At 37.1% G+C, this 18,637-nt stretch overlaps 1 protein-coding gene and 1 pseudogene across 1 annotated transcript; one reads left to right on the forward strand and one right to left on the reverse strand.

The window, feature by feature from the left end:
* Window positions 1-317: 317 nt before the first annotated feature.
* On the forward strand, window positions 318-1,749 carry LOC140933166 (UDP-glucuronosyltransferase 2A1-like; annotated as a pseudogene).
* A 6,791-nt stretch (window positions 1,750-8,540) lies between these two features.
* On the reverse strand, window positions 8,541-18,215 carry LOC140933986 (uncharacterized). Its single transcript, XM_073383674.1, has 9 exons — window positions 18,022-18,215; window positions 15,498-15,754; window positions 13,695-14,040; window positions 12,350-12,412; window positions 11,918-12,024; window positions 11,300-11,497; window positions 10,548-10,962; window positions 9,662-9,884; window positions 8,541-8,595 (listed from the first exon to the last, which is right to left on the reverse strand). The coding sequence occupies exons 1-8, from the start codon at window positions 18,044-18,046 to the stop codon at window positions 9,670-9,672; spliced, it is 1,626 nt and encodes a 541-aa protein (XP_073239775.1). The 5' UTR covers window positions 18,047-18,215; the 3' UTR covers window positions 8,541-8,595; window positions 9,662-9,669.
* Window positions 18,216-18,637: the final 422 nt, after the last annotated feature.

The raw sequence follows: 18,637 nt of genomic DNA on the forward strand, positions 1-18,637 counted from the left end.
CTCCAATTTGTGTATGTTTTGTTTATATATATCTGAGTTTTAGCGCAAAATAAGAAGACGTAAACTAAATTGAAATAAAGACTTTTCAACTCCACTTTCTGTATGTGTTTTGTTTATGTATATCTGAGTTTTAGCGCTAAATAAGATATAGGAAGCCGTTTCTCGCGTTGCTAGGTGATCGCTTCTCTTATTCCTATTTTTCTTTTAATAGACGGTCCGAAAACCGGGCTCAAGTTACTTACCGGGCAAGTCTAGGCAAGCCTATTGTTCCTATTGTAGTAGAGTGACGCTCATTAGTAAACCTAATCCAAATTAGCATGCAAGAAGGTATGCTGTGACGTCATTGACTAGGCACCTAATCAACCTAATCCATAGGCACCTAATCAACCTAATCCATAGGCACCTAATCCACCTAATCCATCGCAAGGGTTATCTTCATCCCTATATAACTACTGTTTATATTTGCAAGACACAAAATTTGTCAGACCCTTGCCCATCCAGCCGTTAAAGAAGCTGCCCTTAGAACTGAAATCCTTTGTAACTAAACTGGAGCAGGAGATAAAGGAGTGGTTATATTTTCTTTGGGAACACTTGGAGACGCTATTTTGCTGAAACATCACGTGGAACATTTAGCAGCAGCTTTCGGGAGACTGGAACAGCGAGTTGTGTGGAGACTAAAAAGTAAGTGGAACAAAAATTATGAGAGATCTCACAAATGCCGCCTTTACTATGTAGTTTTTCGGACCTTTAACAGTTCTCTGTAAGGAAATTAGAATAGCATAGTTACCTCTGAGAAAATTTCAGTCCGAAGTACCAAATTTTCTTCATTAGTCTTTGCAGAATATGCTACCGTTGAACAGCATACTTCATGGAGAGCAAATAGTTAAAATTATTACTGTTAAAAAAGGAAAAATGACTGCCTGCACAACACTATCTTCAGGTATACCTTGCGTCGAGCCACGTAGTTGATTTCAAATAGCCCATTTCCGAGATCCCCAAAGCACTTAGGCTAGCTTCGAAAAAGTGTGGATGACTTGGCCTTATTATCTTTCAAAAGCGATGTGTCAGGTGTCTGCCCACTAATATAAACTGGTATTTGGTTCGATCGTGCAAAATTAAAGTAAAACCTCCCCTACAACAACTAAAATTTTACAAAATAGATCTTAGCCTGTCTCCTTGCTTTATAACTTCAATTTCAGAGCATGTTCCAAGAAACCTACCTTCCAACGTTAAAGTCTTCAGCTGGATTCCACAAAAGGACATTTTGGCCTATCAAAAGTACAAAACTGTTCATATCTCATACCGGCCACAGCAGCTTATACGAGTCCGCTTTTTACGGTGTACCGCTGTTGTGCACTCCACTGTTTGCTGACCAGTTTAGCAACCGTATCCAGGCTCAGGTTTTTGGTATGGGAGTGCGGATTGATATCAAGAAAATGGAAGAAGACGAGATCTACCAGAAAATTCACCTGGTTCTTAATAATCCAAGGTAAGTATATTATGCTTCGCCTGTCAAAAATTAAATTGCTGTTTTTCACTGTCACGCCATCAAAAAAATAAATAAAACCGTTCAATAGACCAGACTGTTGAATAGTCCAGAATCTGGGATATGAAAGGATGTAAATATGCAAGGATGCTCGCCAAGATTCAGGCCAGTGCAATTTTTCATATGCAATATATTATTTGGGGAAATGATTTTTTTGCTTTAGAGCTTTGCAGTATGTAGATGCCATGTTGGTGTCCATTTAGATGCACACCAACATTGCCGCCGCACACCAACAGAAACATCTGTCGCTGAATTTTGCTACGAAGAGAAAAAGTGAATTTATCCTCTCAAGGAACTCATCAAACATTAAAGTTATACTTTTTTCCACTACAATGACTGTTCAGATACCAATCCCCCCAAATAAGTAACTTTTTAACCTACATGACAGCTTTCTCAGCCGTCAGGTAAATGCCCCATCACGCAAAAGCTTAGTTCAACCACCCTTTCGAAGCAGAAATTTTTATGAAGATTTGATTTTAGCTACTCTACTCCTTCATGAAAGGAAAATCTTAGGTCAAGGAGCATCGATAATTCTTTAGTTTTAAATTTTGATGACGTCATGTGAAAACCAGTAATAGCGGAGCTCCACCCGCGCGCGAAGCGCGCGCGTGGACGCAGCCCCATAGCTAAAGAAATGTGGTAATCTACCCATCCGAGAAAACTTGGTAATCACGTGACCGTACGCCCGACCGTCCGTCCGCACCACAGGGAAACCAATGTTTACTCTCACACTTTCTAGCTAGTTTGGGAGCCCAAGAGAAAACTAATTGCACAATGTTGTGATCAATTGACAGCTGTCAAAAAAGGATATCCGCTGACCAGTATCACAGGACCGTACCGCGGGCTCAAATGTCGACCCATCGTGGTCAAGTACTTTTTTGAAGTTATCCGCTGACAAATTACCAGTTTCAAATGATCGCGGGCTCAAGTCTATTTTTTCCAATGATTCATATGAAATATGTTGTGTTTATGTCACTATGGTCCCTCACTGTCAAGATCTTGATTTCAAACTGACCCCGGACGCGAAAACTCAGCCAGGTTTTTAAAAATACAGGCGGAGAAGACCTCTTCTTACCATGGTCACGCGTTGGTCACGCTCTACGTCCGATTTTTGTACTCTGATTGGTCAAAATTTGACAGGTGAGTTCATGCGGAAAATTTATGCAGCGTCTTGAAAGTTGTTTACTTTGACAGCTGAAGCTGACAGAGTTTTGTGTCAACTTGTGATGTTTTTAACTGTCTTTTTCCACTGGAAGTACAAAATGAAATACAGCTACTATCAAGAGTCTTCTGTTATCCATGGCTGGTTTGTTTATTGGGTTTTTGGTTGAGAAATGCGTCGCTTGTCAAAATTGGGTACTAGTATTCCGATTTCGGATGGCATCGTTTTCGTTTTTCACCTTGCTTAATGCGTGAGAGGGTTTAAAATTCTCAAGCAACTGTGGCCTTCCTTGATATCTTTCAGGAACTGAATCTCGAATGGTAAGCCTGAGTAATAATTGTATTTGATGTTTGTTTTTGTTATATCTAATTTCATGAAGTCGAGCACAGTTTATGCGGCAAGTTTTTGCTCGTTTGTAAGATTTGAGTCAATGATCTGACCTAGTATCAGGTTTGATTTAAGCTTACAGAATTTTAAAAGGCCTTCAGATATATTTTCTCACGGCAAATAGGAAGAAAACGTTCCGAAGAATATTTAGTTATAAATTTGGCTGTAGAAAGAAACTTTGAGCGATTTTCTTGCTTCGAGGAGTTGATCTTTGAAAAAGGCAAACACCGGGAGGCCGGCTGCAATTAAAACAAAATAAACTTAAGCTTTAAGCTTAAAGACTCAGGATTTTTAGGGACAATATCTTTAATACTTGTCTTCGTGAATGAAAATTGTTGTCTCTGTAAATGTTTCACCGAATTATATTTCTTTTATTGATTGTTAGTAGTCCTTCTTGCAATTTTAATCGCTTGTCCGTGGCGTTTGTTTTCATCGTTCATGAACATCGCTTGAAGGAGTACTTAAAAATGTCGCGCGTGTCAGACGCTTTATAAGATTACACATTGTTATAACTGAAACCTTTATTTAACAAAAAATGATGATAATAAATTCGTGATTATGTTGAAGCGTATCTGTGTTATAAAAGTTCATTCAAACACTAGACCACACACTGACTGTATGGGTGATTTTGAAATTTTTTTGAACGGTTTCGCTAAAAGCCCACGATTGATCGTCCTAAACATTGACTGAGTGCAATTTGTCTTGAAAAATTGTGAGACACCGTATTCTGTCCGAGGTCTGTATGATAAATAGTACTGTTTCGCCTCAGATGTGATATATAAAAAGTATAAAAGGTTGGTTTACACACCCTCAGACTTGTTGGCAAGAATTTGTAAAGTAAACCTGTCGAACGCAAAAAAATTCGGCCTGATTTGTTTTCCAAGAATTTGTTTTCGAAGCCTAATCTACTGTGATCAAGAGCCATTATGGCTCTTGAATGTGATCGAAGATAATGTTTGCTGTTTTTTGGGTGTACATATATTTAGGCTATCAACTCGATGTAAGATGTTTCACTCTAAAATAACTTATCCTTTCCCTCAAAAGTCACATGAATGTGCCCTTAAGTTAACTGATTTGTGGATTACAAGTTTATTGTTTGATTTAAAATATAAATTTATTAATGGGAGCTTCGCTTTTAGCCCTGGCTAAATCTATATATTAGGCGGCCGTACTTCGTAACCTTGATTAGCCTGTTCACAGACCCTCTATTTTCCCTTCAAAGTCCGTCGAGCGCGCGTGATAAAAATAAAAACCGAGGGGGATTTATTGACCGCCAGCGCAAGTGAGGGGGTAGTGGTGGGGGAAGAAGAAGATAGACCGTCCGTAGACATCTTTGGAAGCAATTTAAACTTGCTTTTCCCGAGAAAAGCAAATTACCATTGGCTGAAGGGCGATTATCCTGTCATCATCATGTCAACGACTCATCACGCTCGCGTCTAATTAAAAAAAAAACTTAAGCCAATGACACAAGCAATTTATATCTCCAATACCATTGGTCCAAACTTAATTGGTACTGCAAACGCGGAGGTTATTATCATGAGGCGTTGACATGAGGAGGAAATTAATAAACCTATTTTTTCCCAAAGATGCCTAAAGACGTTCTTTATCTTTCTTTCTTGCGCTCCGCGCTCGTTCTCGAGCGCTCGCGAAAAAAAAAAATCAGATTGTCATCTTTTAATTACTACAAATACATGATAGGAGGAATAACTTAGAGTACTATATAAGAGAAGAAAGAAAACGAAAGGCAGTATATAGGACTTGAAATGTCCCCGTATGCAATACACCATCAAGGGCTTTAATTGCCGACATCGGTTACTTAACAGGGAATTGATCATTACATTACTGAAAGCTAACCGTTTTTGAAAGATCTAATCACTATACTTCGGCGCTAAACCCTGTATGCAACTCTTTTCCTTGCACAGCTGTCTCTTACTTTGATTTCCACACTGTTCTGAAAAAATAGGTCCAATAAATTTGCATAAACTGTCTACAAGGAGCACAGGGTTGTCATGTGTAATAAATTAAAAATATTAAGATGTGCAACCTGATTTTAAGGTATCTATTCTAGTTACAACCCTCTCGGCATATACACATGCATGTCTCGGGATAACCGTTCTGTTGGTTCTAGTAAGCCCATAGTTACCACACAGGGAATGTGGAGCAGTCATGAAATTAGAACTTCGCGATTCACCTCGGCAGTTAACATCTAACAGATACACCTGATACCAGTAGAGACTTTGCCTTTGAGGTCTTAAGTGCCTGGCTCCTCCGATCCATGCCTGTGAACATATTCAATCCAGTCAACAGCTTTCTGTACTGGAGCTCTGGTTACTGTCACGCATCAAGGTTGAAATGCAAGTAGCGTTGGCCTTAAAGCTTGAAAAATGGTTGTAAGTCATTAACATTAGGAATTTAAAAGAGTAGAATAAGCATGGATACAAATAACGAAAACGCACCAAAAGGCTGCAATGCGAGTAGTGACTAGCCTTGAGGCTTAAGAGAGAACTATTTCTCTCTCCTCGATCTGCAAAGGCTCCCACTGGGTATTACATTTAAAATAGCAATAACCAAAAAAAAAAAGCAGCAACCGCACGATGGACGATGGGAAGAGGGAAAACGGTCTCTCTTCCTCGCTTCCCCCTTCCCATCGTCCTCCGCGCGCTTTCATTTTATCCCTCTCCCCAGCCTCCCTCCGACACAATGAGGCCTCTGCGGAGTAGAGAGGAACTGTTTGAAAAACATATTCAGAAGGAATTTAAAAGTTGAATAATCATACAATAAGAAAACATACGAAAGATATAAATGATAAGTCAAACTTATTTTGCTACCGTCCCATCCATGATCTCACGTAAGGTTTTTATCGGTTACAAACAAAAACTTATAGATAACATTTTTGGCTTTCAGTACCAAAGAGCTCGCAGAGGTTGTGATGTAGTTCCAACCCTCGATCAGAAGTGCATGGTCATCATAGACAACTCTCTGTCCTTGTTAGGACTCGCCGAAACTGCATATGGAGCATCTGTTTTAACACTTATAGCGATCACGGTGCTTGTGATAAGGACGCTATGTAAATGCATGTGTAAATTGTCTAAAAGGAGTCATAAAAATCGAAAGTGGTTGACCTCTAGTTGGGGATAAGACAAGTTAGACCCAAGCAACACCATTAAAGGAGCTGTGTCACGAAATTAAACAAAATTCAAACAGTGACTAGCACTAAATTGTGTGGAACATAAAAATAACCGCTTTAAACAAAGAAGATGGTATAATAACAACAGGCTTGCTGCTCAACAGAAACTTAAAAATTCCCTGACTTTTCTCTGATATTTTAAACTAACCTGTAAACAATTTTCACTGACTTTACATTACTAATAAAAAAATCCAAATTTACATTTGCTTCGGCTTTTTTTGTAGACCACCAATATTCCGGACTTCAATTTCAAACAGGTTTTACTCTTTAAGCTTTACACGGGATTTTGTGCGCGTGGTAAATATACTTCCCTGACTTTGAGAATATCACAAATTTCCCAGACTTATGAAAAAATTCCGACTTTTCCCCGATCTTGAAAACTTTTTGTTTTTCCCTGACCGTGGCAATCCTGAACAAGACAAATAAAAATGAGGCACTGATGGACCAAGTTAAAGAATATTAATTCGAACTTAAAGAATTAATAAACGGATGACAATTGTAGGTTTTGAAAGCTTGTTACCCTAAGAGTTTTTCAAAGTTCACTTTCGTTGTTTGTAACGTTTTATATAACGCTTAGAAGGGATATTTCTTGGAGAAGCTGGAAATGCTTGGGAAGTTGATCGAATTAAAATTCTGTTTAGATGTGGGGTCTTCTCTCTCGACTTATCCCTGCTGTCGTCAAGTCGCGTGAAAATTAAGTGCTCTTTGTGAACAAACTTTACATTACAATAAAAAGAAACTGCCGGAAAATATAAAACGGTCTATTAAACATAGGCTTGATATCGTAACTTGAACTACACTAACATAAACAACACAAGCAATAGAAACGGGATCACTTTGTTAACTCTTTCCTCTTTAATTTGTTAGTCGTATATCTACTTTCAAATATATCTTACTTTTAGTAGAAACTTCTATCAAAGAATGCTAGAAAAAATAATTTATTTATTAAGTACCTTGAGTGATATAGGACTATTATCGTCCACATTATACTATATACTATTTTTATATACTATATACTACATGTTTCAACATTTGATAAATGTGACAACCAGGGTCCAGTTGTTCAAAGGCCGATAAGCGCTAACCCAGGGTTAAATTTTAGCCCAAGTTTCTTTTTCTTTTGTTCATAAACATTTTCCAGGATAATTTTCTCCATTCCTTTTAGAACATCCAATCATCAATTTGCAGACAAAACGAATAAAACTGAATTTGCTTCATTCATATCTGAATTCATATTTCGCACTAACCCTGGGTTATCTTACCACTGCTTTAAACAAACCGACCCAGAAGTTGATATATTATTGGCTCTTGTAACAATGGGTTCGTTTGTTTCAACATTGTAAGTGGTTGGTACAATTGAATTATGTACAAAAACATTGTTATCTACTTTAAACTTGTGGAATAACTTTTAAGGAACAGTTAACGTAGCAAAATAACATATGAATATGTACAAAAATTTAGAAAGAAAAGACGCGTATAAAGTAAAAAAAAAAACAAAAACAAAAAAAAAGGAACAGTAGTAGTAATATCATTGTTACGAGATGCACAGGGTCCCAAGAGTTGGAAGTTTAGTTCGTATTGCGAACATAAAAAACCCTGTAAAGACCTATGACAATGATTTAACCCGAATAATTAATTCTCACGACGCAGATCCTTCGTCTTCTCATGAATTTGAGAGTTTTTTTTCAAAACGATCTTTGCATAAAAATGGGGCTACTAGGTAGCGATAACATGCACGAATACATCATATAAAGGTACTTCAATAAACATTGTTGCATTTTAAGGTCTTAGGCCTACACGGCAAGACCACAAGGTCTTATTGGTAGTAGTAAATTCATCGTGCGTTCGTAACTTTGCATTTGTCAATGCCACAAAATGGTATAAGAAGGTTACAGAGGGTTACCTTTGTCATTTTATGAAAAATGAGTTCCTTAATGGTGAGTGTGGTCTTGAAGTGTACATTTTACAACAAAGTTTAATTGAAAGCACACCTTCTAATTGATGCACATTGGAAAATGAATAGTTTCTTGTACGTATACGATCCTAGTTAAAAGACTAATAATAAGTAGTAACGGTACATTAAAATATGTACGACTTCAAATAATTATATCTGCAAAAAGATGAGAACTATTGTTTTACAGACTTTCCGGACGGTGATATATTCAATGGTAACGACGTCCGTCTCTTAAAACTAAAAGCGCCATTTACGGTATTTATAACATTATCATTGCTTGTCCCCTTTCTTGACCTTTCTTAGCCGAAATTTTGAGGAAACTTTAAGATCCCATAAACATGGCAGTTTCAAAAATCGAGTTGCAATGAAGAGATGATACATTAATTAGCTATGGAAATGTGAATGTTTCTCCAATCTTTAGAGTCATCCACAGAATCTTGGTATAACCATTCAAGTACAGAAAAGGTCTCCGGCATAACTAAACTGTTTGTTTATTCATTACGTTATCTAATTTTCATTTTGCATATTTTGGAGCGAAAGAGTTGTGATGTGCAAATGAATGTCTTTAATTTGCTAGCTTATCTTCTTTGTCCACAAAAGTCTACAAGATTTACGATATACGCTCTCTTAAAGCCACTTCGTTTTCACCTTCAGTGTTCATAGGCTATAATCCTCTCACTCACTCTCTGATTTGAAACAAAAAATATACATAAAAAAACATAAAACAACTACAAACAAAAGTTACTGTTTGAAGCATGCACGCAATTTAAAAAGAGGCAAGTGCTCTGTTTTACAACTGTACTTTCCTTCTAGAAGAAAATAAGTGGCCTAAATAACAAGGAGCAAAGTAACAAGGACATAGCTCTGACATAGCAGGAAAGCAACATCAGTCACCTATTTCTAAACAAACAACACCCGATACAATAGTAAACTCCATAACAAGAACACCTAGGGTTAGTCCCTGCCGCTTTTCATCCATTTTATATTATACACTCACTATGAAGAGGTCACCTCTCTTAGACTAGAGAATTTAAGGCACCACGACGGCGGCTGTAGCAAATATTTATAACTGAATTCGCATTCTTTCAAATTTCCCAATTTTTAATTCACGCAATTTCCCAAATGTAAGGCCAGAGTTTTACAAAACACGAAATCTTAAGGACTGTATCCAAATTAAGGAAGAGAAAAAAGAATTGTCATGTGTTCACGTTCTCCATAAAGCATCGCATTGGAACTTTCAAGTTGTAGGCAAAGAAATGTCAGTACTGGATCAAAAAGTGTGATACGCCTACATAGTTGTTCTCGTTGACGTCGCTATGGCGATGTCTTAAACTCCCTACTGACACGTACTTTCGATCCAACAGGTGCCTGTTTTATAGAGACATGGTTAGGAGTGGTAACTAGGGCCATTCCTTCTATCACTACCTTGATCTTTAAACTTGTCTTAGTTCGTCAAGATATCTTTCCAGTATTTCATATCGCGGTTCTTGGAAAGGCTGGTTTCCTGCCATTCTTCCCACAGGAACTTCAAAAGACATCCGTCCGCTCAAAAAACACAGCTGCCTCAGTCGATCACGTGAGCCACTAAAATCTTCCCTCAGCTGAAGTTCCCGCGCAATTCTGAATGCATTGGTTACAACTCTGATCCCTATTGAATAAAAATGGCATTCACATATAAACAACAAGAATCAGTTGTTAGAGGTAAGAGACAATCAAAGAACAGTAGAGGCTGAAAGCCCTCATCATTTTAAAAATAAGCTTCATCATTATCTATTTAATAAATTTTAAACTAGAACTGTGCTTTAATTAAGGCCTTGATTTTTGAATACTTGTATTGTATTTGATGTTTTTATTTAGCATTTTCTATTTCTGTTTGGGAGTTCTAATATAGGACTAACTTCACAACTTCCTTTTCAAGATGTCTTTTAACATCATGCTTTTCCAGTAAATACGCTTGTTTACATCTTGAATAAAGTTAGTATGTATGTAGAGAATCTGCTTCAATCCTGATCGAATAGTTAATACAGTGTACATTTTAGTTACTGTGCGACTTCAATACAAAGAAACCCTTAGTTTTTAGGGAAGTAAGCTGTACACGGTATACAAACGGTATTCTCCAGCCTGATCAAAGTTAAAACAAACATATATGGAACAGAACTGCGGTATAACGAAAACCTTAGTATCTTGAATCGATTGATTAAAAAAAACATAAAAACATAAAGAACACAACAGGGATGCAAAAAGTCCAGTAACGGATTCTATTTACTTTGTAAGTAGATTGTGACAACTAACTGTAACAGTAGTGACTCACCTTGCTCATACTCTCCTTTTTGTGCATGCAAGTCTCCCAGTGCATTGTAAAACAGTGCTTTGTCTCTCATGGGGCAGTCATTAAGAAAATCTCTGCTGAAATTTCGAATGAAGGTTTCCACCACTGACATGACTTTACCAGATACTGGGATCTGCAGATTAGTGGCCTTTTCTCGAGTAGAATGAAGGTAATAGAAAATTGATCTGATTAATGATCGCCTTGGACCACGCGCATTTGTGTTCAGACCTCGATCACGTTGGTACCCATAATGGATTAGGGCAGCTTTCATGGCTTTCTTCATTTTCTTTTCCTCCAATTTGGTGATTCCCACAACAGCAGCTTTCTCAGAGAACAGGGCAGCAACACAAGTGCGGTTAATAGCAGTCTCTTCTCCGGGAACAACTGCCTCTAACAGCTGCAAGACAACACATTTTCAAATTAATTTTCAGATCGTTGCTTTTCAATGGAATAACCATTCATAATGTTACTTGGAAGTCGCCCCATGTAAAAGAATCCAGATCCCGTGTAACCAGGAAAATTTTGCTTGTGGAATTTGGAATTCTTGGTGTTGGAATCTGGAATACAGCTCAAGGAATCTGGAATCCCACGGGCACTAAACATTGGAATCCAGAATCCTAGTTCCACTGACAAAGACTGGAATGCAGTGCCTGGAATCCAAAACCAGCAGAATGCAATCCAGAATCCAAGAATTCTCTTCTAACATGGTGCGATAGAAGTGTTTAGTTGCCAACCTCTGTAGAGGTCTCCAAGACTTCTTCAGCCTTCGTAAACCTCCTTTCCTGTTTGTAAGCACCAGACAAAACACTTTTGGCCTTTCCAGCCATGACATTGTAGTTGGGTGAGTTGAACTTTACTGCTTGGTTACACACATCTTTGCTCAACTGCTTACACCCTTCTAGATTTCCCATTTGGTACAACAAAAGGCTTTCCTGTGTAAAAAGAAAAAAACCAACATTTAAACAAAAACAATATTACTAAAGTCAAATGTAGGGTCACGCAGACTCAAAGGTATGTCGTTTACAAAATTAAGGAAAAGAATAGGCTCTAGGAGAGATCCTTGAGGAACTCTCTGTAGTGGCTGTTGACTGGAGGAGCAACAGCCATTTACACAAACATATTATTCCTGCCTGTAAGATATGACCTAAACCATTCTACTGTTCCATAAATTTATTGCTTTCTTGAGGAAAAGCTCATGATTTGTTACATCAAAGGGCTTTTAAAAAACCTGAATGACCATCACTATTGATGTAACAGAGAAGTTTGTCAATAGTTTACAGATAGAAATGTAACCTGCAAAGGTCATTTTTTTGTCAACACTTTTATCAACATACGGTCAGTATTATGGGTACCTCCAGCTGAATAGCAAGGATCAAATCCTTGAAGCGTGCATCATAGGAGTTGGCATGCATGTGTTGAAGAAGACGACGCTGATCTCGCTTAAAACAGTCAAAGGCACCTAAAAGCATTAACAAATAAGAGTTGTGAAAATTATAAAAACAAAATTTGCATAAGACAAGAAACAAGAAAAAAAAAACATAATAGAAAGGTCAAATATAATTCCAGATTAATAAGTAATTATTAAGAATGCAAACAACAATTTTGTCCATAAAACTATAGTTAATAATGCAATGTTTGTGATGGAAGCTTGACAGGTTTTGCTCTTGTTAGCATATTTTTAATGAGCACCACGTTAAATAGCATTCTCATTTATTCAGGTACACAATTTTTATTGGTGCATGTATAAAGTGTAAGAAGACTGTAAATTAGTGATTATCCAATACCATTTTCCACAAGAACTTGGAAATAGTTGATGATCCTTTGAACTTCAGGTGTTCCAAGTATACCTATAAAATTAATTATGCCAACATTTTACTATAAGAACTTTGAAGATACATGGAAGCTTCCTGTAAGTCAATAGAGTGACCAATGTCAATTTTTTCCTTACAACACCAATTACAATCACCAAGAGAAAAGGTTATGGCAACAGAAGTAACAACATTAATAAAAATCACCAAAGGAAAATACTTGATCTTCTTAATACCACAGTCTCTCTATTCTTAAAGAAAATGTACATGCACGGAGAACTGGAGAATTTGTATGTGAATATTGTGACTTAAAGGGTATTATTATAATTAATTATTACTACATACATCATGTACACTGTATGTATTGTACAGTGTATTCCACCAAACAAGTATGAAGTACACTGTTCATGAAAGTTGAAGAATAATGTGCTGCACAAACTGGATGACATTTTGCATTTACAGGGCTGTTATCGTGTAGTGGAAAGATATTGAAATTCTTGAACTTCTCCTTTATTTGATTGACCCTTGGCCATTGACACATACATGTACTCAGTACAGAATAGATTGTATTTAAGCAATAGAAAATGTTTTCCGTGTTTGCATAGCCTGATATAAACATGATAGGGGTTGGGAGAATTCGAGACAGTTATGCAAACCCAAGACGGAGTTGAGGGTTTGCATGACTGTCGAGAATTCTCCCAACACCTCGAGTGTTTATATCAGGATATGCAAACACAGGAAAAAAGTTTTCTATTACTTTTATAAAATAACTTTCTCGAGAGAAAACGCAAAACTCTTTGTATGGCACTGGTTAGAAGAGAAATTCTTACCAGTCGCAAAGTCTTGTCTACAAAGTTTTGTACGTGCAATGAGTTCTTGTTTTGCAAAAAGATGCTTTCCAAAATACTGACTTTTCTCGCTTAAAATGTCAGCTTGAGCAAAAAAAATCGACATACCTTCTTTGTAACGATTTTCCAAGTTTAAGTGGAAGAAAGGAATGGATAAATAAAGTAAACTTGTCGAGTTTTGAAGTCAAAAACTTTTTCAAATTCGTGCTTGCGTGATTAGCACGCGAAAAGCAAAACATCTTGACGCCACAACCACGTTTACATAATCTCATGCAAACACTCCTCTCGGCCAATAAGCGTGCGTACTATCTTAGTTAAGGTGTATAAATGACAGTTGCACAGTGGGTCCATTTTTAAAAAAAGAATTACAGAATGTATTAATGATTCTTAATATTATTACCTAATGGTACTTATACTATGCATGTACATGCTACTAATAACAGTACAATATTTTTTTTTATGAAAACACTCACCCACAAGTTGTTTCCTAGCCACGGGCACTTCGACTGCAGGCACAAAGTGGCCGTCACAGTAATCAGACAAGTTCTTGTTTTGATAATGGGTCACCACAAAGGTTTTAATTTCATCAACCAACACTTCATCAAAACCATAATTGCCAATCTGGCCTAGTGATTTGAACTTGAAGTTAATGTGGAAGGTTCCTGGGATGTCAGCAGGAAGGAGAAATGTGAAAGTCCCGGCAAGCGAGGGAAGTACATCTCCACTACAACTCACTTTGGAGGTTTGCACTAAAGGAAGACGACCCTGAAGTGTAGTCACTTCTGCTTCAATGATGAACACATCCCGCTGTCTTTCATTCTGTACAATCATGCAAAACCAATACATGACAGTTCAATTCTTTATACAGTAAGTTAAGATGAGCGCTCAACCTTTAACTCCAAGAAAATGAATAATATTATGTACAATGTAGGAACAGTCAGACCAAATTAGGTAATGAACAAGGGAGTAACAAAACAGTATACAGTTTAAGACCCTAGCTGTTAGGAGACTGTAGACACTCCCTCAAAAAAAAAAAAAACACTGCCCATATTATACAGTGTAACATTACTTTAAGTGAAGAGTAGCTACTTACGGAAAGACCCCTGTTAGAATCCATTACCAATACAAGAGATACACCTGAACATGTACAATGTAGGAAGCGTGAGAAAATCTTACCCTAGTGAATAACGCTATTAAAAGTTGAGTATCAGGTAATAAATTACTGAAACTGTTCCAGGAAACAATCTAGTGACTAATGCTTAAGTTGAGCAGCAGGTCATAAAATTAACACAGAGTGTAACCGAAAGCGTACCAAGAAAAAAAATGATATTATTTGGACAGAAACAAATTTAATACAGTAGTCGGAGAGAAGCTGTGGACTGGTAAGCAGACAACCTTGGGACATGAAAAAGGTGTCTGTTGCTGGAGCTGGCTGCTTATGAAAATGGTTTTTTTACACAAGTTAACTGGCCACTTCAGAGATAAGGGTTAAATCATTGCTTACAGGAGCTTGTCCAACTACAAATAACCATTGGAAATGCAAAAAAGTGTGTTTGGTTAAATACTGTTGATCTGACAATGTGTTAATGAAATTATTTTAAAAGCCAGAAGCAAAAAACTCAAGAGATGCTTTGAAGTGTAACCGGACGCTTATGTAAAAAAAACATAATAAACTTTAAGACCAAAACTGACATAAATTTATTGTGATCAACAACGATAAAGTACAAGATTCAGAAGGGAGTGAGATTTCATTTCAGATGTCCATCAGGAAACTGGGTAATTTTAATTTTCAGAGGACAAAAACCTTGTACCAGCTTAATTTAAACAATATCACATTCTATTTTATATTTTTCAAGGGCTATAGATGTAATTAGTTTTCTGTAATTCACAAAATGACATCTATCTGTGTTTTCAAAATTCTTTTGAAATTTGACATTTATTTTCTTGGGCTCCCATGAGAAATAGTCTTTGGTGTTATTACAGATAATGAATTGTATATATATAGCTCTTGAAAAATGTAATAAAGAATGCAGTATTGTTTAAATTATTCTGGTACAATGGATTCCGTCTTAAAAATTAAACCTAAAATCTTACTTCTAAACCATGGAAGTTTCCGTGGCTGCATATGGGAATTGTCCGCTGATGAGAATTATGCAATAATACAGAGTTTGTAATGAGAGTTAAAATACAGGGTACTGTAAAGGGGGCTGATTACAACAGTAATGCTAACAGAGCTTTGACTGTATGACCATTATTTTGTGTAATATTACACTCACATTTACAGTTCTAAACATGGCATAATTTTGAAGAGCCTCCAATCTGCAATCAAGTAATTCTTGAGAGACTTCATTGCACAGTGCAATGACATACTGAACTTTGACAAATTGGCCAGGAAAACGCAGCTTTGGAGAACTGAGTGAATCCCCTGGTGCTAAGCACCAGAGCTCCTGGACGTTATGTCGGCAGGTTTCAAGAATTATCAGTTTGCATGTTCCTGGCTCCAGAGAATTACAAGCAGCAACAGGCCACGATCCTAAAACAAAGTACAAAATTAAATTGCTGGTATCTGATGTAAAATATTACAACCTGTAACATCAAACAGTGGTTCAGGAGATGTAAAATTTCAGTCTAACCATAAACATACACTATCAGACAAACAAGTGAAATCTTTGACTTAAATACATGCATGTATAGTACACTGGTGTCTTACTGTAAATTCTCAATTTTACCGAGTAATGGCCTGGCAATTTTTAACAGTGTCATAATTATTTCAATAACAAAATTATTTTCAACTAATACATGTACACCACAAAAATATACAAGGACTAATTGATGCAATAAATTGGTTACGATGTACATGTAGTTACAATGACTACCTGCAATTACATGTATAGGGCCCATTTCTATCATGGCATTTAAAACCACATCATGCTTCTACTATATAGCCTGTGCCACAGACTCTGGTTAAGTCTTTCTGCAAAACAGCACTGAAACCCTTGATCTGGGCCCCCACCTGTGTACCACGATTTCAGTAGCCACCATGATTTGCCTGTTCCAAATGCCATTGTCAATTTGCAAATTAACCCTTTCGTAGTTCTAACTGTGGACAAAATCCTATTCAAATGAAATCTCTTTGGGAGTACTTTCATGTGGTGTTATTTGTTTTAAAAAATTTTACAAAATGAAATTTGGGATTTTTGTTGAACTTGCCTTTGCTCTTAATTTATTTGGCAGTGAAAGGGGTTAAGATGAAAGGAAATTTGAAATGCTCTTCCAGTCATTTGTTGAGTCCATCGGGGCTCCAGTCCAAAAAACAGGATACATGTATATCAGCACTGCTTCACAGACCTTACTTACTGAGGCTAAATAGGCCACTTGCACTAAGAGATCACGTGACCAATGCTTCCTTTAAACAATGAGTTGGAATCTTGCTGATGCCAAAAATTGTTAGAGCACATAACAATTATCTTACACCCGAAATTTGAGAGGAAACGCATTTAAGGAAGATGTTTTATGGGACTTTGATTTTTCCACAAAGTAGTATCATTTGTATTGGCCGCCATGTTGGAGGGCATGCTCTTGCCCTCCAACATGGCGACCAAAACTACTTTTTGCTTATATCTTGTTCAATGTTTGATAGTTACGCTCAGACTGTGCTGTAAACGTTATCACATCATGTTTTCAACATTTTCCTTGAAGTTTAAGTGCAAAATTTGTGTTCAGAGAGAGGTAATTCATAGTTTTAAAAATCACATTGTGGTCACGTGACCATTTACGAACTTATTCATTTTAAGAAAATGGTGTGGGTTTGAAAAACCAAATCACCATTATTTTGTTAAAGATATGACCCACTTATCGTTTTTCCAAGGCAAAATCATATAACTTTCATTTTCATAAAAACGATGTCACATGACCTCTTAGTGCAAATAGCCTATTGCATCTGCAACACAGACTATTACCATGAAGCATGGCAGGCTTTGTTTAGACTACGAGTAGTCTATCTTTTTTCTGTAGTCTGTTGAGCAAAACGCAAGACACGCAAATGGAAACCGGTAGAAAAAGAGAGACTGCTCACGGTCTAGGCTTTGTTGTGCTTAAGTACACGTAGGACGGCTGGGTTTCAAAAGAGTTACAGTGTCATGTGCCGAACTAAATTCATACAAAGATTTTAAAATGTAATATATAGTTAGTCTCTTAGAAACATTAAGCCCACAAGTCATTTCAACTAGCCCCAAAACCCTTTTTGATTAGCAGGATTGATTACAATCCTTCTGTAATTTGAATTTACCCCAAAAAGAGCACTTGTCCGTCGGGAAAGTTAAGAACAAAAATAACTAGCCCGATAGAAAAATCCACTAGCCTCGGGGTTATCGGACACGACTTAGTGATTTCGTTTTCTGGAACTAAATAGTTTGTTATACTGATGCATTTATTCGCCACACTTTTAATTAAAATGGTTCGTATTGTGTAAGAGATCTTGTGCTCGATCAGCGGTTCTCGATGCAATTGTACCATATTTCTCAACTGCGCATAATGGCGAAAACGAAACATAAATTACTCGTCGTCGATGCTAAAAATACCGAATCAAGGACGTTCCAACTTTATTCGAAATACTGAAACCTCACAAATGCATTTAAATTTCGGACAATAACAGAAAACCTGAACAATCGTGGACGACAGTGCGCTCGAGCAAAGAATTAAATCGAAACACTTGAGCAGATTTGATTTAATACGTTGTATAAAGTGTACATTATAATTATACGTCTTTTCTAGTATTGGCGAACTTTTAGTAACATATACCTTTAATACTCTCTTGCCGATCCATTGTCCAGCTTCACTGAAACAGTTACTAACGGTCGGAGGCTTTTAGATTTCGGCAGAATTCTAGAATCTTAACGCTTGTCTACCGTCTACGGCATCATGACAGTTGGTTCTTTTGTTTTTGTCCTTACCGATCGAATGAGGGGGATAGATAGAGGTGTGTTCAATTCTGTGACGTAAAGGGAAAGTCCCTCGTCCCTTTCATTGGATATAGAAACGTAAAAACTGGTAAAAAAATCTAATGTGAACTTAAGCTTACCTACTACCCTTTTTAAGATTATTGTCTGATACCTAAGGTCCACGAACACGAATCATCAGTGCTCAGTACAACCCTTGATGATTGATCAGTCCAGCATCAGGGGTCATCCAAACCACTTCAAATATACAGCTGATGCATGTTCACAACGTTTCGCTGATAAATGTACTGTAATAACATCAAACATTCATTCAGTGCATGATTTACAGTAAACCTTCATCGATATATGTCGGCCATTTTGATGGTCGGGCACCCAATCACAGTAAAGTACTATGGACAGGCGTTCTTCAGTCAGAACCAATCAGAGCGCAGTATAATCACTCTTTCACCCAATCGAAA

Source organism: Porites lutea, chromosome 4, assembly GCF_958299795.1.
Source record: "Porites lutea chromosome 4, jaPorLute2.1, whole genome shotgun sequence".
Classification (NCBI taxonomy): Eukaryota; Metazoa; Cnidaria; class Anthozoa; order Scleractinia; family Poritidae; genus Porites; species Porites lutea.

Excerpts from the sequence above, each read along its gene's own strand:
- LOC140933986 (XM_073383674.1), bottom strand. The coding sequence starts at position 18,046 with ATGGATCGGCAAGAGAGTATTAAAG. Across the intron at positions 10,963-11,299 it reads TCTTGGAGACCTCTACAGAG|CTGTTAGAGGCAGTTGTTCC; the intron begins GTTGGCAACTAA and ends GTTGTCTTGCAG. Across the intron at positions 9,885-10,547 it reads AAAAGGAGAGTATGAGCAAG|GGATCAGAGTTGTAACCAAT; the intron begins GTGAGTCACTAC and ends TTTATTCAATAG.